This window comes from Lepisosteus oculatus, chromosome 12 (genome assembly GCF_040954835.1).
Source record: "Lepisosteus oculatus isolate fLepOcu1 chromosome 12, fLepOcu1.hap2, whole genome shotgun sequence".
Taxonomy (NCBI): domain Eukaryota; kingdom Metazoa; phylum Chordata; class Actinopteri; order Semionotiformes; family Lepisosteidae; genus Lepisosteus; species Lepisosteus oculatus.
The window spans coordinates 5,578,124-5,604,402 of record NC_090707.1 but is presented as its reverse complement, the minus strand read 5'-3'; the positions used below and the strand labels follow the sequence as shown (position 1 = coordinate 5,604,402).

The 26,279-nt window shown below is 36.8% G+C and overlaps 2 protein-coding genes across 2 annotated transcripts in view; one reads left to right on the top strand and one right to left on the bottom strand.

Moving 5' to 3' along the window:
• Positions 1-3,602, top strand: part of gpr39 (G protein-coupled receptor 39) — a 47,360-nt gene extending 43,758 nt beyond the window's left edge. Inside the window, exon 2 of the mRNA XM_006636356.3 lies at positions 2,789-3,602. Coding sequence (XP_006636419.2) covers positions 2,789-3,303 — 515 coding nt within the window. The 3' untranslated portion in view covers positions 3,304-3,602. The remainder of the gene's footprint in view (positions 1-2,788) is intronic.
• On the bottom strand, positions 284-26,279 carry LOC102692903 (ly6/PLAUR domain-containing protein 1). The gene is made up of 4 exons (XM_006636355.3): positions 26,057-26,279; positions 21,693-21,827; positions 20,379-20,486; positions 284-5,394 (listed from the first exon to the last, which is right to left on the bottom strand). Exons 1-4 carry the CDS (start codon positions 26,103-26,105, stop codon positions 5,162-5,164), a joined length of 525 nt encoding a protein of 174 aa, XP_006636418.2. The 5' UTR covers positions 26,106-26,279; the 3' UTR covers positions 284-5,161.

Below are 26,279 nucleotides of genomic sequence, written 5' to 3'. Positions count from 1 at the left end.
TAAATATACCTCTTGGAATATTTACAGTATGTCCATGTATGTCAGCAGGAGTGCAACAAATATAAAATGAAATTATAAGCAATAATCAAATTATTTTATTAGTTAATTTATTTAGCTGAAGCTTTTATCCAAAGTGACTTACATTAGTCCCATCTATACAGTGGGACATTTTTTACCAAAGTGTTCAGAGTGATGTTGAATTTACTGAAGATTACAGCAGCAAAGCCTCCACCCAGGATTACACCTACAAACGTTTCTGTTGTGGGCTGGGAGCCCTGATCACTGCCCTGTCTCTTTATACATTTATTGTTACTTTGCCTTTATACAAGGTGATTACATTAGAAACAGTAACTGAGTTTTCATAGTGCAATGTGGTACAGCAAAAAGTACATATTTCGATCTAAAGTTTCTAAAACAAAAGTGATTTAATATACAACAAGTTTACCTAATGCGGGAATGGATTAGAGGATCTGGTGCATTCTGAACAGGGGAATCCTGAGGCATTACTGGAATTGAGCGGGACAAGTATCTGCATCCAGAAAAGATATGAAAGGGAGGAGAAAGAGTGGACACAAGCAGCAGGAAAGTGAATTGAATGAACATCTAGCAGCTAATAGAGAATGTCATGATGTGGTGTAAAAAAGTTAGATACAAAAGGACAGGTAACCTGTAAAGAAGGTGGAAAACGGAGTTTATAGGTGAAGGGAGGAAGAAAATATATAAATATAGCAGGAAGTTTGATTACCATAACACTAATCTACCCTTTGTTTCCGAAAATGATGCAACAGAAGAAGGATAATATTAGATACTGTAGGTAGAAGAATAAATAGATAATCTAGAACAGCACGGGTTTGTTATTGAGAAGAGGAAGTGGGAAGTACAGAAGGGTCTCCGATTCATGAATGACTTAATGATAGATTGTAAGTGAGGTTGTTAAAAACAGGGCAAGATCAATTAGAGGACTGATCCAGACATCTGTTGCTCATTTTTCTTTAATTTCTTCAGCGTCCTATCAGAAGGCGGCAGTTTTTTTTGTGGGGAGAGTATAAAGTTTGGTGGATGGAAAGAATCAAGTGCTAACGACAAGGGGAAAAACAGGACCAGGGTAAAAGAAGTGTAAGAAGGTTTTCAAAGGCAGGGAAAAACTGATTAAAGCTGAAAATGGTAAGAGGGGTGGCAGAGAGGGAGGGAAAAGATTATGACAGTGCAGTGAAGTGAATTCCACCTCTCATTAAATCATCTTCATTCAGCACTTAAAAAATGTGGTATAGACTGTGTAGTGGGGACAGGAAAATTTATGATAAATCTTTTTTTTTTTATTTTGTACTGCAAGCTATTTAGTTTTGAAACCGGAAAAACACATTTTAAACTCCACATGTAGAAGTGAAATGGACTGCTGCCCTAGAGATATTAAGGTTGTGACCAGGCTTTTTTAGATGGAAAAATACTACACAAACATACAATGCTGTTATAGTACCTGTGTATATGAGGTCACTTTAAATACTTAATGTTACAGTTTTGTTTAAAGCAAGTGTTTTCATATTACATGGTTTTTAGGACATCATCATCCATCAGAAGTTACCTTTTTAACCCGTCTCTCATCAAAGCTGGATATTCTAGCTCCTATAATGGTGTAGGTTTGGAATTTCTTCTGTTTCCAAAATGTTTTGTTCTACTACACACAGATGCACATATATGCGTGTACATATACAAAAATAATATCTATTTAAAAATTATACATCACAAAAATATAACTGGAAAAAATCAACATACAGTACTTTACAATACACGTTTTACATTTTTATTAAACAGTTAGAAACCTCAAAGCTGATGAATATTTGCAGAATTAATCATTACTACCAGTGTACCAATAAAATTCCTTTTCACACGTATTGTAAATATTCACTCTTCACAGAAGACAAATCAGGTTAGCCATCATAATAAATAAAATGGTCCATAAATTCTTCTGCAGTCACGTCTGTCATCTCTACAGAAATGGCCACTCTGATGCTATAAGAGACATGTTACAAATAAAAACTGCAATAAAATATAATGAATCCCTAGAGAAGGGAATAAAGGATAAAATCTAGTGCAATTCTATCTGGCAAGACTCTCATTTTATTAATACAGAGCTGGATATAAATCTTTAAGCACTAACGTGAGGATTTTCTTACACTGTAAATATAAGATTATGGAGACTCACAGCAATCAGTGTTACATGGTAAAATATTAAAGAGGAAAGAAAAAATAAGCTTTAAATATTAAAATTTAAGTAACATACACAAAAAATTCTGTTTAAATGCTCTTCCAGAACAACAGTAGTTTATAGTGTCGATTGTAATGTTTTCTGGGAATATTGTGCATTATGTTAATTAGCTGCTATTAAACATTGTTTTTAAATTTTTAAAAATAGTATATACATTAATTATTTTACATCAGCATGACAAAGTAATAGTTTATATAATGCTAAGAATGAAGTGTTCAGTAGGTCAAATGGAAATGGAAGGGATTCCCCAGACAAAGAGACCAGCTAAAATGCCCAAAGATTCAATAAGAAAATGTCGGATCAAAAAGTAAATCGGCAATGAAGATAAGTCTCTTTTAACAACACCCCCGCATTGTAATCACAAATGTATTCATTTTTTTCACCTTTGACAGCATGATATAGCCAAAGGTGTTCTACTATTAAACAAACTCAATTTCTACACTTTACACAGCAAGGTCCCCTCTCAGAGACTTATATGTTAACGACCTTTTTTTTTCCCATTCTTTCCCTTAATTCACCCAGGGCTTATCGTGGGGGCTTTAGCAGGATGCTGGATGCCGAACCAGGTCAGGCGCATCATGAACGCTGCCAAGCCCAAGAACGAGTGGAACATGGCCTACTTCAGAGCGTACATCACCCTCACCCCCATAGCGGACACTTTCTTCTACCTGAGCTCTGTGCTCAACCCCTTCCTGTACAACCTCTCCTCCAGACAGTTCAGGGAGGTCTTCCTGCAGGTGCTGCAGTGCCGCCTGACCATACAGCACGTCAACAAGCGAACCGTGATCAGATCGGATATCAATTCCGCCCGCTCCACCCGCCCACTCATGCTGGCCTCCATCAGACGTGGGCTTCCCTCCAACAGTAAAGCCAAGACTGGTAAATTCGCCGCCATTCAGAAACCGGCCCCTAATTCCAGCACCGACAGCACAGGCTTGGCTACAGACACATCACAGCAATGCACAAGTGACCAAATAACTGCGGTGGCACAAGACACTATAACGGATAAGAGCACCTTCGACGAAAGTGAAATGTGAGCCTTCAAAAAAGACCAGCCCCCATCAAATATCCCCAAATGACTAAAAACCAGCAGAGGGAAACGGGTGACTTGTTTTACAAATGTATACTGTATTTTAATTATGTAAATCTATGCCTGAGCCAACTCTTACCCCCAAAGCAAAAGTGAGCCCAGACCACACCTAAGGACAAATAAAGTTTTGCATTAAACTGCACAATCTTGTCGAGTCAGTAATAACGTGTAACTTAAAACAGTAACTCTGCCTGCACGGTATGTTCCAGGATGTACTGTACGTGATCAATAAAAAAAAGAAATATATCTTAAGGAGTCCATTTAGTGTTTGCCACTTAAGACATTTCTAAATGGAACAAGTTCATCCTGGACTGCTAAGCATCACTGTAGCAGGTACTGTACCTGTCTTTTCATTTAAACAAAAAGTTTAATTTTTAAAAAGTTTAAATTATTTTTAATCGAATAGTTACAGGAATCGAAGAGCATATCGTTAGGAAGCTAAGAAAAGTGCCATTGTCTGATTTTTTTTTAAAGTGCAATAAATATTTTCTCATGTTTTATCTCTCTATGTTAGCAATTCTATGGTACTGGTAATATAACCCAATTTCACATTATATATACTGTAGATGAAAAGGAGCAGAAACAAAATTGGATGAAAGCTTGTCAAAAATGTAATTCTGTAAAATCAGATTTGCTCATTTGAAAACTGTAATTTTATATTACTCTCACAATTTTATTTTTTATTCGATATTTTGCAGTAGGTTTAAACAACACCCTAGCCTTGATGTCTTCTACTTGCTGTAATCTTTGACCATACAGAATGTCTTCAGTGATGCTGACATTTCACTGATAGAAAATGACAATCTGAAAAAGTCGTAACTGAAAACGATAGACCTGAACATTTATTACACAGGTGTTAAACCCGTAATAGGTTTACAAAGGTGTGCAATCATTCTGCATAACTGGACCTGTTAAAAGTATTTTAACAAACAGAAGTTTACAAGCTTACATGTTATAGGTTTGTGTCCATATTTGGGGAAAAAATGGCATATTTTATAAGTATTAAAAGTGTTTATATTACAATCGATATCATTTTTCATAGCAATATTAAAATATGTATTCTGTAAATACCATGCCTTATTGTTTTTATTAAGCCTACATACCACCCTATTGTAATTTTACTGAATTCAGATTTAATTGATGTTTTCATTACCTTTCACAAATTTCTTCTTTCCTTTTATAAACTTTTTTAGTGTCAGTGACTGAAGTGGTACAGATTCCCTCATCCATTTACATCCAAAACAAGCCAAAGCAGAGAATCGTTCTATTGTGATTGTTTTGTCATGAGCAGGACACGACTCGACACGTCACTGGTTGTAGTTTTTCAAGCTGAAAAAAGATCGGGCATGACAGGCCCAATCACCACACATTAGAGCACCACCTATGAAATCTCTTCTCAAGCTCAGTTTGTTAAAACACATATGCAACAGCTGTCCCTGCCACACTGAAAGAACTAAAGATTGAGCTTCAGCAAGCTCTCAGAAAGACACTGAATTCATTCAGGAAAGTGTGCATGTTTTGCCCGTTTGTTTTAGTTTTTTTGTTTGCTTTGCCAAGCTCCCTAAATTAGACTCTGCTTGGCTAAATGCGATTTCTACTAGTACAGGCTGTTTTGTTTACAGCAATGTTTTATTTATTTTTTCTATGATTGACACTGATAAATTAATCGAATCTCTTCAAGAATCGGTTTGAAATGATTGATGCTTTAAGGCATGTTACAAACGTGGTAAGTAACACCAAGGTTGTTGCAGTACTGTTGTCAAATCTCTACACTGCATTGCTAGAGTGTCCCAGGAAAGCCAGTCCTATGAAAGCAGAACTGTTAGTAGACAAGACAGCAGAATGGGAGAGACATGCAGTTGATGTGCAGGTGCCACAGATGAGTTGGGCCTCTTTTTCTGTCTGGGTCCATTGCAAAGGGGTGTGTTGCAGCAGCTGATGCAGACCGAGTTCAGCTTCCCAGTGCAGAACTGCTGGTAGCCCGACGAGGCAATGAGGCAGGCTGCAGAGGAAGCGCAGGACTTCCGATAATGTATGCCTGGAATGACAGAGAGAAAAGAGGCTGCATCATTGAGAGGCAAAATCGCGCGCGTAATGCAAGAATCAGGCAAGTTACCTGGTGCAAGTTTCCCCTTTATCTCATTTCTTTATTTGAAATATCTCAGCTCACTGCTGGAAACCTCAAAGAGAAGGAGGAGACTGAAGACAGGTGGATATCCTCAAATAAAACTGCTTATTCTTTTCTGCAAGTGAACAGGATTGGTACTGTAAGTGCAGTGAAATCCTCTCAAGTATTGAAGACTCCTTAAGCTCTGCTGCTGTGATTTCTACGTCTGTCCAAGGTTTTTTACTCGGTAAGGGCTGCTGCAGTAAGTAAGATGAACCTGACCCAGCAGGATTTCTCCAGCTCATGATTCAGCACAAGCCTGTTTTACACTCCCTACTGCTCCGTAGAGCTTCCTGTGGCAAAACAAAGATGCGTTTTAAAAACATCTTTACAGTTATCAATGAGTTCTGACAATGCTTTGCACCCCCACATCTATTGCCGCTCAATTACTATGGTGTTCTCTCTCTATTTCCGGAATGCTGCATCCTAAAATTTCCCATATCTGATTGATGGGACAACAGAAAATAAAGTTTTATCTTGACTATCACAAAATGTCAACCCAATGTACTGTACAAGAATATTTTGGAATATTTCCTTAAACCTATGTATAAGAGTTTTAATACTGACTGCAAGTGGCATGCAATACAAAACCAGAAGTATGTGCCATAGATAAATCAGCATCATGTGGATTCACATAGTTTTCCCTCTGATTCTTTGTGCAAACAAAGAATCTGTAAAACAAGTGGGAACACTGCCCCTCCTCTCAAATTGAGAACTGGGCAATTGCTCAAATGTGGGAGTTAATGACGGATTCTGTTAAAGGAGATTTATTTTGGGATTTAAGGGCAAGGGGTGGTTTGTTGCTGGTTTTAGCATGTTGCTCAAAACTATTTTTTTTAACAAGAAAACAAGTCAGTCTGTTCTGCTATAAAGACTTTACTGCACATAGAAACAGAGATGTTGATATAAACGTTTTAAAGCAGCGATCAGCTTCAAGGCTCTTTCATCTATCCAGTAATTAAAAAGACCCCTAATCTTAGTACAGATGGCAGTAATACACAAGCACAGGCCCCTGGGTGGACACACACATCCTGTACCTGTCCATGCAGGGTGCACACAGGTACAACTTCAAGACACCACTGAGCCTGGCCAGCGTGTTTTTTTTTTAACATGGGAGGAACCAGGTCCACTGGAAAAAAAGCCATGCAAACACAGGGAGAAGGCCCAAGATACCAACACCACCACCCCCACTTTAATTTTGCTATGTTTCTTAACTTTTAATAAAGCTTCTCCTTAGAGCCTTACAGCCAGGACATCTCTACTATATGGCACAAGCCACTTGTAGCATGATTGGGTGGAGCCACTGTGGCTCCATGTGGTGTACCAGCTTCTGCAGTTGTCCCATTCGTCCACCTGCCAAAACAGCATTGTTCTTTGCACTCTAGGTACCTGGAGAAACAGAGACACTCCAGTAATCAAAGGGTGGGTGACATATTTATGTCTCCATCTGTCCTGGGCTTGAGCGGTACAAATTGGACAAATCATCTATTACAGATCTCTGGGTAACTGGCAATTACCAGTTCAACGCATTCAAATATTCAGATATTTGCAGGAATCCAGACATGACACGATCTGTAAAAAACAGAAACAAACCTAGTGCCATGAATATGTGTGATTCCCAGGGTTGGAGCTGACTAATTAAACTCTTGAAGTCTTACTTTTTTTTAAGAAAACACTAGTGTTGTTCATACTATAATGACTTTTACTAAAGAGGAAAGTTAACGACATTTGTCAGCATAATTGTGTTTTATATAAACCATTGGCTCAGCACTAGTTTCTGAATTTATTTCAGTATTGGGTCTTGAAAATTTAAATATAATGACCTCAAAACATGGTCATTACTTCGATTAGTTTAACAAAACGATGAACAAGTAACATTACAGGAAACAAGCTGACTAAACCTTTTTCTTGTTTTAATAGCACTTAAAAGTAAACGTTATTTCACCCTTGAGAAATTTTAATTTTACAAAGTCAATAAATATTAATTTTAAAAATGTGCCCCTTTGTTGGGTTTCAGTTGATTAGTTTCTATTTTTGAAAATGGAGTTATCTGAGACACAGCACGACTCGCAGTAAAGCCCAGCATGAGCATAAAAAAGATACGTAGAATAAATATCATCCATTTCTCCCAAATCCCAATGCAATTAATCAGCAGTGGAAAAGATATCTACCAATAAATCTTCCTTAATGTAATATTTTTAAAACTTTTTGCCCCAAATAATATAATTAGATGCATTTTCCTAACTGTGAATTAATTTCTTCTCACTAAGCTGTGAGAAAATATTTTTTTTTCCACTGTGGTGAAAAGGTCCTTTTTGTAATCAATGAATACACACACAGAGCTGAAAGTCAACCCTACTGGGAAACAAGGCTTAAAATGCTTTAAAATACACAAAACCAAGGTCACCCTGGTAGAGAAAGCCAGAGCATTTTCTAAATAATAATTCTAAATAATTTCACGGTGGTCACTAGGAGGTTTAAAAAAAAAAGAAAAAAAAGACATAATCGAAATCAGAGTTTGTCAGTTACTGAACAAGGCTGTATGAGACAACCTCTCTATGAGATCTTGAACTGTCAAGCATGGTGACAGTGGGTGGAGGTTAGACAATACCTGCTGTCTCAAACCGGTAAGGAGATATCCACTGTTACCGGGCAATTACTGTTCCATGCTGCCAGCATCATCCCTGGCGGAGCTAACAATGGTTCTCTTTTGCTCAATCACAACACAATCAAAGCACATCCTCGCTCAATATTCTGCAATACGCTTTTCAACCGTCAGTAATGGCTTTCTCGAAGCTTTGTTTTTGTTAGAAAACATGTTAAATGTGTAAGGGATACAGAATAAGAGCCATTCACAATATAAAATAGGAAAGGAGACAACATTTCAAATCTCCTGTATGAGCACATGAAATATTGGGAAATGCCTAATACCTAGTGTTTCAGTGCTTCACATATTAATTCATTACATTAACTTGTCTCTCTAAAGTTATTTTTATTCAAATTCCATTTAGAATTTAAGTCACGTCACATAAAAATATATATTGTTCTTAAAATTTTTTTGTAATACAGTACAACCATTTAAAAAAACATGGTATCATTGAGGTTAATGCATATACAGTATTAGGTTAATGTAAATACTGTATAAGGTAGACGTCCTAAGAATCAAAATAAACTTTTTTTGTTTGTTTTTTGGCATAATGTTGATTAACCCATCATTTGTGACTATAATATACTTACTGTAGGTGACTGTGACTCTGTCGCTTAAACACTAAATTCCCTCATCAGTGAGAGCTGGTCAGGCTCAGGGGGTGAGGTGCTTTAGTCCGATGAATATCAAAGAAGAACAGCAGAAAGGAACCACTATGCCCTGCTTATCAAGTAAGACAAGTTTAACAATGAATACAGGTATTGTGTCGACCACCCTGGTGATCGGTAAGTGTGATGCAGATATGCAGAACCATGCACTAATTATTGCATTGCACAAAAGACCCATCAGAGGGGTGGTCCAAGTGTGATGGTGTGCACAGGCATGTCTAGACATTACAGAACTCCAACTTGCTATGACTGATGGCAGCTTGACTGCATGGTGCTCCACTTGTTCCCCTTCGTTCAGGCTCGTCCTGACATGACCACATTGTAGCAGGAGCGCACCTCCTCATCCTGTTCTTGCGAGATGAGAAACTGACAGTTACAGTATGCAACAGGTGCCCAACTCATCAGGCATGAGCCCCATTGACCATCTGTGTGATGAAATGCAGTGATGTGTGGTATTTAGGCCTCAGAGACCAGTGAACAGGCACACGCTTGTCCGGGCTCTATGAGAGGAATGGGACAGAACCCCACAAGACGGCATCTGCAACTTGGTGGAAAGCTTGCGTCACAGAATTATAGTTTGCATTGCTTCCAACAGCGAACACATACTTTCACAGTAGCCCCCCTGTTGATCAGCCCTGTCAATGACAAATGTTAATCAGCATAATGAATTTACCTATGTCATGTCTGTCCAATAAAATATCAGTGCACCTCCTACAAAAGGATCTTAATTTTCCTGATAATAACTTGGTGAATTTAATATAATTGTAAGTGATGAATTTGTTGTGATGCTCTCTCTGTATATATTTTCCAAGGAAAACGGATATAATGTCATCTGTCTTCTGCTGTGAACAAATGAAGCTGATAATTAGCTATTTGTTATTATATAAGGCAAATTGTGAAATCACATACATTTATAAACCCTGTAATAATGCCTGATTTATTTTTTTGTGCTTATTACTTGCCAGTTTAAATCAGTAAAATGTAATCTCTAATGGCAAATATGAAATATACACATGCTGCTTAATGTAACTGATTCTTAGTAATGTTTCCAGACAACATTTTTATTCATATTAAATTTCTCACATTCACATTTCCAATATTCTACTTAAAGTGCTTTTTTAATTTCTAAATTATTTTCGCTGTTAGGAACATTATTGTATAAAATGCTGCTCACAGCACCATACTGACCAATTGGATTAGTATCATTTATCCTGTATGTTATAGAAGTATTCTACAAATAAGGCATGGCTTATTTATGTTTTATAATTCACTAAAATCTGTAGTGGTACAAAACTACGAGTTGCAGTTCATATTTTAGTTGACAGAAGCTATTAGGTGGTCATTAATCTTTAAAATAAACTTAATGAGAATTCACAGAACATAAAGGAATCAGTCCCAAAAAAATCAAATCTGCAGTGCATTAAAATGATAAACATGTATGCACTTACAGTACAGTTACATAATATATCTGCTTCACGTGATGATACATAATATTTTTGAAGAATAGAATTCACAAGCAATGTATTAAGTAAGAGAATGGTAACAGGAGGATCTATTTTCATTTTAAAATATCAACATGCTTAAAACATACCAATAATGTAGTAATTCATCCTTTTTTAGTAAATAGGAGACTTGGGTTACATGTGACTGCTTCACGAACAGTGCAGCAGAGCACTGTACCATAACTTGGACTGCATGTTGGCTTTTCTCTGACAAGCATTAAGGTATTCACCTCACTTCTGATGACATAAATAATTTTGCTGTTGATAAAATAGTACATTTATGTCAAGGCAACTGGCATGAATGATTCTGCAAGGCAATAATAAAAGACATTTTAAAAGATGAGCTAAAAATGGAGGTGCTGTTTACACAGAATCCACTACTTCATGGAAGGAGAATATCCACCAAATTATATTATGCTGCTTTTGCAAAATGACTTCAAAAAGTGTTTTTATGAAGTCATCCTGACTTCTTTCTAATGTGTGTCATGATGTTAAGATTCTCTGTTAAAAGGAAATGACTGCTCCGATTTCCACATAAAACAACTGTCTAGGAGCTGAATTTCATGAAAGGTGTTTGGATTTTAATGAAGAACACGTGGATGTACAGTATATTCACATAACACCTGCTGTGTTTTTCTTACGTGATACAAAAGCATTTAGGTATATGAATTAAATTAGAAAAACCTTCAGTGAAGCATCATTTTAATTACACTTCAATTTAAACATTCAGTGAACTTTATGCAACACATTGTGAAATTCTACATGGGGTAGCAGATTAAAACTGACACCGCTGGTCCATATTTAAATTCTTCAATTATGTTAATTCAACAACATTTAACACCCCTCAGCAGCTCTTTAAATCATAATCCAGCTACTAAATCATGATGTTCTGAAGAGTATACAAGATTAACTGGATAAACCCTGTGTGGCTAGGATCAAATCAAATATACTGGATTGTCATCTGAAAAAGTCGGAGAACTGCTTAAAATATTGTCATAAAAGTGTATGTGTGTAATTCGTGATATTGTGTTTATACTTTAATGACCTGGCATTTTTCTGTTTTATTATTTAATCAATTACTTGTTTTGGTACCATCTAACTGAATTAATTAAATTAGCGATTTGCTTGTAGTTTGATCACATTGAAATATAGATTATATTTGCTAAAAATAGAAGACAGCCCTTGATAGGAATCCTCACCTCTGTTAGAGGTGAATATCATGGAGAAATAGTTTTACTGAAGCACTCTCATCAAAACATTTAGTCTATTAGTAAATTTATGAACCTCAATTATTTTTTGTTTTACCCACGTTTTATGGAACAGTAAATCTTGGCCCATGGCTATGACCCCTGCGACCGCACAAACAAGAGAGCGAACGTGCTTCCTGCCCCACCCACCTTCCAGTCACTCCTGTTTTAAAACACCGCAGGCAACACTGCCCCCTGCAGGAGGTTCAGCAGGAACTCGCTGGAGCTGCGGCTGCTCCCCCTCCCCCTGTTGGCTAGTAATTATAATTATAATAATAATAATAATAATAATAATTGCTTTCACTTATATAGCGCTTTTCTACACACTCCACTCAAAGCGCTTTACAGGTAATGGGGATCCCCTCCACCACCACCAATGTGCAGCCCCACCTGGATGATGCGACGGCAGCCATAGTGCGCCAGAACGCTCACCACACACCAGCTATCAGTGGGGAGGAGAGCAGAGTGATGAAGCCAATTCATAGAGGGGGATTATTAGGAGGCCATGATTGGTAAGGGCCAATGGGAAATTTGGCCAGGACGCCGGGGTTACATCCCTACTCTTTTCGAGAAACGCCCTGGGATTTTTAATGACCACAGAGAGTCAGGACCTCAGTTTTACATCTCATCTGAAGGTCGGCACCTTTTTACACCATAGTGTCCCCGTCACAATACTGGGGCATTAGGACTCACACAGACACCAGGGTGAGCATCCCCTACTGGCCCCACCAACACCTCTTCCAGCAGCAACCTGTTTTTCCCAGGAGGTCTCCCATCCAGGTGCTGGCCAGGCTCACTCCTGCTGAGCTTCAGTGGGTTGCCAGTTGTGAGTTGCAGGGTGATATGGCCGCTGGCTAGTGACATCACCTGGCCTCACACTCAGGACAGCTGGCTCCTGGAGCTCAACCAAAGCTCAAAAGAGCACCTTTCCTGGTCTGACCATTGAGGATGTTAACTTCCTGTTGTTCTGAGAAAGTCCGTTAACATAAAAAAATACATTGCGTGGAACATTTTGATGACGGCCTGAACTTTTCCAGAAGCCTTTGTTTCCACAATATGAAAATTATTATTCGATAACTTCACTTAGAATTTGCAACCAATACAGACATCTCAAGGTTTTTTTTGGTGGGAGTTCCCCCTTACACATAATAAAAGTTGGTGGGTATTTACAAATTAAGGGTACCTATAGAAGTGTCTGTTAAGAGCTGTGTATGTATCAATGTATCAATTCATGTACATCATGTACTTCAAGTTCAAGTAACTTATATTCACCATAATGCATTACATAATTCTTGTCACAACTACCTACAAGCTCTACATAAATAAATTAATATGAAACAAAAACACTCAAAATGACAAACGTTTACAAATGCAAAAATTACCAAATCTAGAAGCATCGCCCAAACATTTCTTCAAGAAAAAGAAACCTTTAGTTCTGCCAATAAGACTTTGTCAAGACCCTTCCACATTTTGAACCTTTCATTTTGAAAGGGATTAATGACAAAAATAAAGTCACCTTATTTAATGTGTGCAATAAATAATAATGAAATGTCCAGGATTTCTCAAGCATAGAATTCATTTACACCTAAATAAGTATCACACGGAATTCTCTTTTAAATAATTACACTGAAGAATGCTTGACCTACAGATGTCACTGTGTATACATGTGCTCTCTATTGTTCTGAGGGAATAGGGTTTCCACTCTGAGTTCTTCTGTTGATTTCGATACTGTTTTCCAAATGTATACATGCCAACTGTAAATTTAGTTCTAGCAATTTTCTGTATTTTTCTTCTAGAGAGTGTTTGTAGATGAATTTGATATATTAATTACAATGAATACAGCAATGACATTAAGAGAAAAAAATACTTATTTGTGCCTCTGTAGATCGAAGTTTCTCATCACGGTGCTACTGCTGTACAGTTACAGTACATTCAACAACAAGTGACTGTCAGTGTCAGAAGAGCTAATAATTAAGCTGCATGTTCTTTAACTTCACCAAAATAACAAGCCATCTATCCATACCTATAATTTTATCAATTTGCTTTTTCATGTCTATCCACTGCTGTAGGCATCTGGAATTATTCAATTTATTTAATGGGCTGTCATTTGAATCAATAGTAACACAACAAAACAAACAGCACAGAAGACTATTCTCATACGTCACTTGCCTCCATTAAAGCAATACATGATATTTAGTCAAAAGGTACTTCTCTATATGTGAGCCTTTTCATCTAATAAAATGTATTTACACATGAAAAATCATTTTACATGAAAACAGCAAGATCTATGCTGGCTAAGTAGCACTCGGAACATTAGATGTTCATCAGACTTGAAATCTCTTTGTACTCTGCTGCATGCTTGATGTTACTATTTATATTTATATTATTTATAGGGACAAACAAATAACCAAAGGTTTTTTAACAAAGATTTAGCAATAACCATTTTTTCTATTTTAATGCAATAATACAGCTAATTCGGTCGTATATCATAAACACAATTTTTTTAATGTTCTATTTCGTTATTACTATGGGTATAATTCACAAATTCATTATTCTGATACTGCAGAAAATAAAGATGATTAGTATGGTGCATTTACACAGGAAAAATAGATTAAATCAAAGAGGTTACATCAGAAAGAAGAAATGCTTTAAGTACTTAAATGTCTTGAATTAACTGAGCCTTTTTTACAATAACGCTCTTCATGGTAGAAGAAATGTCTGGTTTTCTTTTTTTGTGAGTAACTCATTATAGAGTGATTCTAATTCCTCTCATAAGTTAGCACTCCAATACTCAGTGTAATTGTTTTCTGAAGTTTAATGTGTCAAGAAAGCCTATAGCACGTAAATCATTGGACATATATTGTGAAAAACAGCCTCACAAATAATGCAAATTGAAATGCATGAGTTCACTCATCGAATAGGTCACAGCTCAGGACTGCGAACTTTCACTCACTGCGTTGCTTTTAGCTGTTAAATAAGATTAAAAGGATCACGACATAGATGTAGTGAAGCTCCTGTATTTCACTGCCTACAGAGATTTTCTGTCTTAAAAAAACTACTTAAATTATGCCATTTGGAGGGACCTATGTACAGAAAATCGTAATTACAACGGTGCAGTAAGAAATTTATCCAAACCTCCTACATCTGCATAACATCTCTATTCGTAAAGAGAAACATTTATAAACCATGCAAAGCAGCACTACAGTAAGTCAATTTGAGATGTAAGATAATGGTTAATCACTGAAGCGTTATTCAATCTGTCAGTTTCTTTCCACAGGATTTTAACTATTTATTTTAGAAAGCTTTTAATTATTTTTCCTTGCTCAGAATTAGTGCATTTTTGCATGTTTTAGAAAAGCATGTTATTTATATATGGATGTGTAAAAGTAATCAATTGATTATTTCTTACAGTAGATTTGAGCTTTTTTTCTCAAAACGTAACGTTCAAATTCCTGTTTTACAAGCCAATGGTGCAAAAATGTAAATAAGACAGACTTAGATTCAGTACTTATGCATTTTTCTTTCATGGACCATCCTGTTGAAACCAAAGACGATTGAGTTTTAAATGTATAACAAGCTTGAAAGAGTAATAAAGGAGAAGTTTTAGATTTTGCTTATTAAATGAATCTCTTTAAGGAAGGGCATTGTGGCGATGATGAAACACTGAGTCTCCTTACAGTGGGAAGACCTGAGCCAGTCTGTGCAGCGTGTCTCTCTGGGAAAACAGGATCGCACAAAACATGACTAGCATAGCTGCATAAGCAAAGTAATTATTTTTACATTCATCTCACAGCACATTTTTCAAAGTTCTAACAATAAGTAAACCAGAGGATAGAGATTAATCTTTGCAGTAGAGAAATTAAGGAGTGCAAATCAGTTTCAGAGATTTAGCTAAAATCTCAGGTCTTATGAAACTGCTTTTTAGCGAGGCTATTTTTCACAGATATTTTAGAATATTTAATTGTCATGAAAAGACATAAACTTAAGCTGCTGTGAAACACAAACAAATTTTTACAGATTAAATGTTAAATCTCCTTTAAAAAAAAGAGGTGTACGATACATCTCTGCTCAACTTGGAGCATCATCAACACGGACACTACTCGCTGACAGGTAACACTACAGCCAAAATCTTAGTAACACAAGGTCTGAATTTCTTGTAATTATTTAGGCTATGTTTTAAATATGAGTCCTTAAATCCCTTTTTCATATATACCACTAAAAGCCGTATACAAACTGGCTGTAATACTTACTAGGCTATTTAGTTCTTGTAAAGCTGCCTTGTATGCTGAGATATTTAAAAGAAGACTGGTGAGCCTTAATTTATTCAATTTGTTTCAATGAATCAAGTTTGTTGTTTGAATACAAAATCCTGAGTCTTGTGGTGAAAGTTTGAAAGGCATTTTCAACCTTTCTGTTTTGTTCAAAATATCCCAACATCTATAATTCTCAAATTATCTCATGAAAGTCAATTATAGATTAAATGTAATCTACTTAAATAATGGAACTCAAATGAAAGTTTAGGATTGATACAGGCTATTAAAACTCACTTTGTTGCAATATATTTCTTGTGAATATCCAATATTACACAGTTAAATGACCCGTGAAACATAAAAAGGGGGTGATTTTTTTTTCTTTATCCTGGAAAAGGCTAATGTTGCAGGCAGCAAAATGAGTAAAATTACAAAATAGTAACAAAACAAATATAAGCAAATGTGCAATGCATCGTACTTAGGGCATAATCACTTTTACAAGGAAAACTGTGAAAATGTTATTCTGATAGCACTTTAAATCAATCATAAAGTTTGTATTGACACCTCCCTATGGCAACATTTTCTTTTACTCACTTCAAAGAATCAGCGCTTATTAAACTTTGAACTGCATAGAATTAATTAATACAGGTACATTTTTACAGAAAATGCATTTAAATGAACTTGTACAGCTGACCTCAAACTTGGAGAAGGCAGTGTGGTTAGATCCAGATTGAATACATGTGAATATAGGCAGAAAAATACTCTTAAAAAAGTTTACAAAATCTTTTGGTTTGCAGTTTCACTTAAGATGAATGGATAAGGAATAACTGAATTTCTTAAACACCGCACCTAGTATTTATATTTATTTGTATTTTTTTTATTTAAACAAATACAGAGTGTGCCTGTGTGTACAAAGACACGTACTGCTGGTGAAAGGAGGTGATGAGTAACATGTTTTAGGATCTGAACAATATATACAGTACCTGAGGAAACATAATAGGGTCAGGGGCCCCTAATCTTGGTCCTGGAGCACATGTGTGTTAGAAAATAACTTTAAGTTCTTTTTAAAACAGACAAACCTGAAAAGCCATTAAACTGGTTAAATTAAGCCAATAATGAGTGAATTCAGCTGGACTGTAATTACAGTACTGTATGTAGACACTCCATCTCTCCAGGACCAAGTGAATAGGCAATGGAATATCACCTCAGTGATATTCACTCCGGGTCCTGGAGGGCTACAGTCCACAAGGTTTAATAGATAACTTCACAAAAATCATCAATGAGTAAAAGACCTGAGAGGAGTCCAGGGTGAGATGAAACCCAGAAGACAATGTGTCCCTTCAGGATCACCACTGGACATCAGTGACTCTGACCTGACTGAATGACCACACCTCAGTGTTTAAAACGCAGTGTTGTCTTTCATACTGAACTTCCAAAACTTTTTTAAACATATTTTCATTCCATTATCCACATATAATCGGCAGTTCTGCAGCTATTGCACCAATGGCCCTACTACACAGCAGATCAATTAGAGAAGAGGGAAAATTCTTCATGTATGAGATGCATTGAACTGGATTACCATTTTCATAACTATCCTGTTCTATCAGTAAGTTATACATGAATTTCACCATTCATTAAATTGTGTAAAGGCTGTATAATTTTCATGGGCAGGGTTAATTAATTTAATTATTCATTTATTTTCCGGATGCTCTCGGTATTTTAAAGAGCTTTTAAAGCTATTTACGAAGCAGCTTACATCTGTACCCATTTATATACTTTTTTATTAATATACCCATTTTATTGAGAGGAAGACGCTGCTCAAGAATATAACTAATGTGTCCCCCTTTGATTCAGAACAACCTTGTACTTCTTAATCCAAACTCTAGCCTGTGCTGCTGTTTAGACTGTAGGTTGATTTGTCTTTCTTACTGCAAGATTGGTCCTCACTCAGTAATGTGAATGTTAACTTGTAAGAAGTACTGTAGCTCTCCTATTTCCTTCTGTCTATTCAGTCTGTTGCCCTTTTTTATCTTAATGCCAGAGCCCATCCTTGAATCCTGGGCGCTGACTCATGTGTAAGAAACCTATAAATATTGTAAAGTAATAGTGATTCTATTTGAAAATTAAAGATTTTTAACAGCAGATATTTAATGATTTAATTAGTTCATGTGAATGTCTGCAACATTGTCTTCCCACAACTTTACTGTACTGTCACAAAGTTTATTAAATACAATGCACCAATGTACTGCACTTCAACAGGAAGTTGTGTTCATCTTTGAAATTCCCTTTGAATTAAACTTTCACCTGAAAGTAGGAACAAAGATGTGATGTGACACACATCAGGGCCTCATTAACTGGTCAAGCACTCCAGCCTCTGGATTTTGGTGTAGCAAACCACTGACTGGGACACAATATTGACATTGGAATAATAGAAAAAAATAATGTACATCTACTGTACATTGCATTATTTTGCTAATATTAGTCTGTGTTTTATGCTCTACATCAAAATAGAACTGAATAAGAAATCAAACAGGACACAAGACCTCATGCTCTGCTGTGCTGCACATGCTTCCTGTGAAGATTGCAGCACTAGTGAACTGTGAATGGACACGTAACAGTAGTGCAGACAAATGTCATATGTGTGGAAAAAACACAGCTGGCAGTATTGCCAAAACACAACAGCAGACAACAATTAACTACAACTGCAACTGGTAATTAACAACTACATTGCAGGAGAAAAATAAAGAGCATGTATATAAACCAGAACAATCATCAGGTCATTGAGAAACTTAGGCTCTGCCTCTGACTGGCCGCAATGTTTTCCACTTCGAGAAAATCCCCATACAGAAAAACAAAATCTCTCCCTCTTCCTGGAAGTGAAGAAGCAAGAGTGTTTGACTGAGCACTCAATAGAAAGGCTGCAATTTTGAGAAAAAAGGTCTGTATTGTTTAATATCTGACAGATTGTTTATGGCCTTTTAATACCAGCCAGGCTGTACTTGTAACTTGCATTTTCATGTTGAGAGAAATGGTTCTCTCAAATCAGCCCAACAGGAAGTCTTTTGTTACGTAAAAAACAGCATTACCTGCCTAAACAACTGTCTGGGGTATTTTGCAGTAAGGTTGGGTCGTCTGGTCTGTCAATGGACAACACTCAGGGATTCGCAGTCTTTGTAAATAAGCTGCAGATTAAAGACTGTGTATATTGTATTCTATGTTTAGTTTGTAATAACTGTGAGTAAATTATCTACTTGCATCTACAGTGTACCAAATATTTACTGATATACTACTAGGAAATCACACTGCCATGTTTAGAATCATTCCTCACTGTAGAGGGTACTTTATTTATTAATTGTCATATTAAAATTGGTGTCACGATTTCTATATTTTACCCCTCACTCGTTTAGAATAATTGGTGTCAATCCAGGATATATTAGGGGTTCCAGGTCTGGGTCCTGCTGGTTTGTATTTCACCCGAGAAACACTCTATTAAATAACTGAACCCTTAATAGACCCAATAACAGGTTTAATTAGAGTTCTCTAATTCTTTTGGGTTTCTAAACCTGTTCAAGTGTGCATTTTAACTACCGTGTTTCCTACGTGACTTAAGGTCTCCCACCTTTGTGAACAACAAAAAAATCTCACAAACATTCTAAGCAAGCAGCGTGTTGGTTCGGTTAGGGACACATTTAAGGATGTCAGCTGCAAGGAAAGCCAGCAGGTGAGTGGGTGGGTCTCCAGGGTCAGGACTGGGAACCCCTGGTATATATCATTGTCCATATTCATCACTTTATCATCCGCCTAAACTTCTATCAACAGCCCCACGCAGGGTCTAGGTTCAATACTGAAAGTGAAACCCACAAAATGATGCTCAACACCAGCCAGCTTAATCTTGTCTTGGAACCACTAGAGACTACTGCCATGGTACCATTAGATAAGGCTTAAGATCATCAATCTTTGTACTCCTGACTTGAACCTACAGTACTTTCAAAGCTGTCCGCAAGTTTTGTTCTGATTACTGCCGTTCCAGAACTGACTTAGACCACATTGCAGCTGGAGTGAAAAGTAATCAAAGCTCTGACAGTTCCAGATAAAACAATTACTCAATTACTGTACATAGCATGACATTTATGAAACTGTGACTCATTCTAATTTATGCTGTATTTATGCTGTATTTTATCAGGTGGATCTCAAATATATTTCTATTATAGGTTAACATTGGTTTATTATTGAATATCTACTGTATAAGTCATTAACTAGTACTAGCGATGTACAACATCAGTATTTATTATATTTTATTCTACATTTGATACCTGTATGCTTTAACTATGTCCACTTTATTCTCTGTGTTATAAAATTAACCCCAACAACATATTAAAAATCTGTTTGGAAAATGTTTCTGAAGTTCCATCAAATTGTAATGGCTTCTCCATTCACATGTCTAAGGATACGAAGTGACAAGCAAGGACTAAAATGACCCATAGCTCAATTCCTTCATAATTCCTCCAGCCAGTTTCTCTTGTGTGTGTTAGCATTCATACCGTCCAATATGTTTTCCAAAATCACATACTGACACTCCAGCACTTCGCTTTGCCTCCAGTTATTTCTCATTCCTAGTTGCACCATTCTCGTCATTCTGAGATTGTATTCTGCAGGCAATAAAACATTAAACAGGCTTCACTTTCAAAATCTCGACATCATGGAACAAATGCAAAAAACGTATGTGCACGTTCATGTATTGACACATAGTGGTGGAAGAAAATCTCCATGTTCACAGCCGAGACCATCTCCAAGACTGAGAGATAATAGATGTCTGCTATCTTAGTTATTCAAACAATATTGTAAGCCTGAATATTTTAAAGGTGATTACATGAATACCGTATATTTGTTATCGTTTTAGTAGCAAAATCTGCTTTTTGGCATAGAATAAACATCTAAGTTGAAATATGGTATTAGGTTTTACTATTAACCGCCTTATGAATGTTCATCATCACAAAAGCTAAAAGGGGAACGGTCCTCTGTCTTTGTATATTTATTTAATGCTGGATAAAAAGGTCATTACACATAACGGCATCTTGTGAAAATCCCCTCTATTTTTTTTTAGACCATTATCCTACAGCACAGAAGAAACAGGGAAGAAAGTTTATACTGTTAGTTACAGTACATTAATTTCATTTACACATCTCAAAAGGAAATACAACAAAAGGGTTCCATTTTCCATCTTAAGAGACGGCATCAAGCCAGGTAAAAGCCAGCAAAATGGACAAAATTATGTGTCGAAACACAAGACACCAGCATAAAAACAAAGAAGATGCCGAGCCATCAAACAGTGGCCTGTTGTGTTTGCACTCAAGGCCACTTTACGTTTGGACTGATACTAACCTGGCAGTCCCTCAGCCCAGTTATTCATGCTCCCAGAACTGCATTTTTCTAAAAGCCGTACTGCGAGTCTTTAATGAAAGCGGCTGATCAGCAAACAAGCTCTGAGAGTGTTTAAAAGCATTTTGGAGCCTTGAAAAGAAGACTGTTTCAGACTGCGCTGTGCTCTTTCCTTTCATCTTTAAAAATAAAAGTAATTCTGAATGCAGGGACTGGATGGAATCCGAATGTTTCTGAAGCTTCATGTAGTGGCCTATTTTAGCCATCTCACTGTATTGCTAAAGAAGCTTTGACTAAACATTCCACAACACAGGTACTGTACATGCTGTTGCCATCCAGCACTGCAAAGCTCCCTAGTTTCTCCCAGGCAACCACAGCATCTGCAGTCTTCACTTGTTTCCGAACGAGTGAAGACCCGACATGCGGGAAATGTTTCACTGACTGGAAAGCAAAGGATTTAACTTGCAGATTCTTACCATCGCTTCTCACAAGCACTTCTTTTTGGCACATGTCCTGCACATTGACTGTACAGTTCACAATGAACTCTGGTGTGGAACAGTCGTTGGGCTGAAACTCTTCGCACTGGTAACACTGGATTTGCAATGCAATTCCTGCGAGATTGAGAAGAGAAAAGAAAAGAGCAGACAATGATATATTTTACTTTGTTGTACATGTGCAACCAGCTCCTCACTCAAGGCTTATAAATAACAGATTTTCCACTAGATTAATCACATCTAATTATTATCCAGAGTCATTACACATGCTATAAATCACGTATGGCAGTAGTCAAATAAATGCATCTATGAAATAAATGGAAATGTTTTTTCTAATGATTTACATCAAGTAATTCAAAATGTTTGTAGCTGCCATTTGTCATTTGAACTGAACAGAATATTACAATTTTAAATCCTGACAATTATGGCATATCTGTCACATTGCAAACACAGCTGAATAATAGGAATTAAAACAACAAAAACATCATAAAATCCATAAGGTAAAGGATGGTGATCTTCAAGCACACATTCCCATTCAACTCTTCAAAAGGGCAAAACTTTTTATTTAATATTTTTCAGTACACTACAGACTATTCAATCAATTCAACATGACATAATTCGTCATCGCCCCTTTTCACAGAAATAAACACTAGAGCCATCATATGCCCAGTAGAAATAAAGCCTAAAGTTCATTTGTGTTTACATTATTAAATATGTATTTATATAATTTAAAACATACTAAACATTGAAAATATTTTTAAAAAACACAAAAAAGTTCCTATTTCCTAGATGCTTCTTAACAGCTACGTACTGTACAAATTCTGATTGAAAGGTTTCGTGTTCAAGTTACTTTTGAGTGTCAGCCTCAGTTCTCAACAATGAGGACATGTTAAAACAAAATGGAAGATGATTGTTTTTCACCATTGAACAATTGGTTCAGAACTCATACAGTACATTAATACTTTGGCAAGTACCACACATACCCCATTACGAAGGTGTTTAAATGGAATTTAATTAAGCTTCTATGAACATATTAAAATGTACCTCTTTAAAATCCAACCTGAGAATAGTCTACATCTCTGTTTTAATAATTCTGCAAAAATCTATACTATATTAAAACATTAAATATAATACAGGTATGTCATATAAAGTGAAGACAACATACTTTAATGGGATATTTGGTTCTATCTTAAATATTGAAGTTTAAAGCTAAGTTAAGGTTTTATGGCTCGTCTCTACATGACTCCAACTCTGCTTCAATACAGAAAAATGTATTATCATCACTGCTAATGCACATACAAGATGAACTGTACTATATTTTAATTCAATATTGTATTATATTTGAACAGCCCACCTAAAAGCCTTTTTTTAAACACATACATATGTATGCAAAACATATTTGCAATTCAATTAATTCATGCCATTAATTCTCAACAGCATATTGCTTTTTAAATTCATAATACAGCTGTGTGTTCATCAGTAAGATGCTGACGGTACCATCCAGTCATAATTCAATCTGAAAAGTTTCCACAGCAAATTTCTAAATCGAATGTGTTTCAACCAGCTCTAGCTGTAAGGCTAAGAAACCACAGTCGGAGACTCATGCAGTGTTGCATCAAAGGATGTTAAAGACAGAATCCTCAAGGACCACCTCAGGATTGCTGATTTCAGAGCTTTTTAATTGTAAGGGTTAAAGGTAGGGGTCTGACATCGAAGAACAGGGGATAAGGAAGTATTTCTAAGTCAACGGACACCTGAAATAAGTGAACGTACAGATCTTAAACAAAATCGAAATATCTCTGAACTACTGTGTATGCTGTGCTTCCAGATTATGGGTGCGATTAATACTCTCGGAAGTCACTTCCAAAGCTACGATGCACTTACACAATGTGTGGATAAGATCAGCAGCCCCACCCTGCAGAAGCACAGCCCGTGAGAGTCCCAGGTCTAATGGGATCTTCTCGTTCAGAAGGGTTAACAATCTATCGTCTGGCCCAGACGTGGCGGACTTGTGGTGTTATTGTTTGCCTTGTCCGGGCTGTGTGTGTGTGTGTGTGTGTGTGTGTGTGTGTGTGTGTGTGTGTGTGTGTGAATGAGGGCATAAAGATGATGCTACGTTATCAATCCTGATGTGTTGATGTGTTCCTTCACAAACCCATCCACCAGCACGAGCCCAGTGGGAGCTCTCTAATCGCACTCCACTCCTGCGCAGACAGCCCACCATGTCAGGCTGAGGCTTGCAAGTGGATTCATGAAGGCTTTGGGGTTACATGACCAGACAAACTGTACCAGACATGACCAGTCGAAGAACCATAAATCCCTTAGAAACACCTACTGTGGGTGTTCCAAAAAAAGCAGCAATGCTCACGTTTTACCTGTTGAATTTATGAAGATGTCTGACGATTCTCCCTCTGTATCCTCTATTAGACTGGGGCTTCCACAAACTACACGAATAATAATTCTTTATGCATTTTCTTGAGCTGGATGTTAACTTTGTTAAGAGTCACCTGCTCCATACCAAATGGCTTGGAGATTTCACCCCATACCAACACAATGTTATACAGCTACAGTCCTCTCTATTTCTCACAATCCTCCTGTTTGTTGCCAACTTGACCGTCTGAAGACTACAACTGCCTCGGGCCCACACATGCTCTTGAAGCTGGCAATCATATGCGCATCTGACAAATCTGGCCCTTTTCAGTTGCAGGGACGTCTTTTGTCTTGCTCCAAGTCTCTGAATTTAATATTCTAATTAAAAGAACTGGGAAGCAAGTGTCTAGATCTGTACTGATCAACGCACTGTGAAGGAACAGCACACGGAACAGAAAGCACACTGACCTGTCATTTGTTGTCACCCTCTCAGTTTTTATGTCTTCACCAGTAGCACTCAGTATGAAAAGTATTAATTACTGTATTCAGGAAGCCTGTTTTACAGTATATTGCATCTACATTTCTCTAGATGCTTATAAAAGTGCTCATTATAGAATTAGACTAATCTTTAGAAAAAGAGCACACCGTCTGATTATGCCTTAATTGACAAATACAGAAGCTGTCCAGTTTCTTAAAGGCATCGCTTAATGATTTTTATAAATTCACAACAAATCAACAATGTACAAACTTTTCTCGGTCTTGTGTGTCATACGATCATCACATATACAATAACGATAATACCTTTTGAAAAATATAAAGAATAAAGCCTTGAAGGAAAATTCACCATCTAATAACTATCATAAATGTTTGCTGTTCTATAAAAAAGCTTGCTATTGACGATCGATCCACGGTGACAAGTCTTCTCAAGCCTGCATGTCCTGGTTAAATTCAAACTAGTCATTCACCCGGTTGTCTGGATATAGAAAAACAGATGCCTGTGTACTACTGCCTTATACAATATGTAACATAAAATCCTACATATAATATATACTGTATGTTACTATGATTTTAGACGCTTCGTTTTGTACATTGAACACTGGGCAGTATCATGTACTGTCTATTACGGAGACAGATGATAAGATGTTGCAATGATAAACATGTACTGTAAGTTAAATAACAGTCTGATCTGATATCCGAGTTTGACAAACTGATATTTCCCCATCAAAGCAAGTAATTGATGTACGATCCACTAGTTCCTTATCTTTGAATATTTCTGCTAAGTTTCTTAATGTCATTTCATACTGTACTGGGAAATTGCTATTTTCAGTTTCCTCATTCTTTAATTTAAAATAAATGTGTTGGTCAAGGCGTGTTTGAGTAAACATAATGAGACCAAATTTACGTCATGGCATAATATTTCATAAAAACAACAGTATTAAGTTACAACCCTTAAGTGATCTGAATAGTGAAGTTGATCTCTGGAAAATCAGAGATAATCAAGTACCGCAGACAGAATGAAATGTATCGCAACAGAGAAGACTTTCGTACAGTATATACAGTATGTTACTCCAACACTTCAACAAGACAATGTATCCTAGTGCATTATTTTAAGATGATTTGAAATCCATTACTTAGAAACAGTTAAAGGTTTGCAATACCTCCATACAGTGACATAAGGTTGCGTTTTGGATATACCCTTTATTAACTACGGCTATCGCGGCACAGCAAACTCAAGATTTAATACAATCCCGATAATTTAAAGCCGACAATAAAGTACAGTGCATCAATACACTTCTTATGGAGTTGTGGCTCAGAGGATTCTTCTACAATTCATTCCCGCAGCTGTGCAACCAGCCAGATTCACCTATCCAAAGAGGACATACCAGATAGATATATATATATAAAAATCGAATTAACCTGAACTCCGGCAGCCACGTAAAACACCCAGAACCGAAGAAGGAATCCACATACAGTACCTGTACTGAGGAGAAATCCAAGCAAAGTTGTGTAAACGAAAAGCCGCATCCTCTCCCGGCTGTAGCCTGTAGAAAAAACATCAGAACTGGCGAAATAATTAAGAACGAAGAGCTTTTAATAGGATCCACGGCACGGGGTATTTTTTTGACAGCCTCCGAGTACTTCACAGCTCTGAGTTAGAAGCCCACTCCAAGTGGAAATACAGAGGACGGGGACTGGAAC

Coding starts and splice junctions, on each gene's coding strand:
- LOC102692903 (XM_006636355.3), bottom strand. CDS start 26,105: ATGCGGCTTTTCGTTTACACAACTTTGCTTGGATTTCTCCTCAGTACA. Junction 21,828..26,056: donor TGGATTTCTCCTCAGTACAG/GTACTGTATGTG, acceptor TCAATCTCGCAG/GAATTGCATTGCAAATCCAG. Junction 5,395..20,378: donor TTTGGAAAACATATTGGACG/GTATGAATGCTA, acceptor CTGTCATTCCAG/GCATACATTATCGGAAGTCC.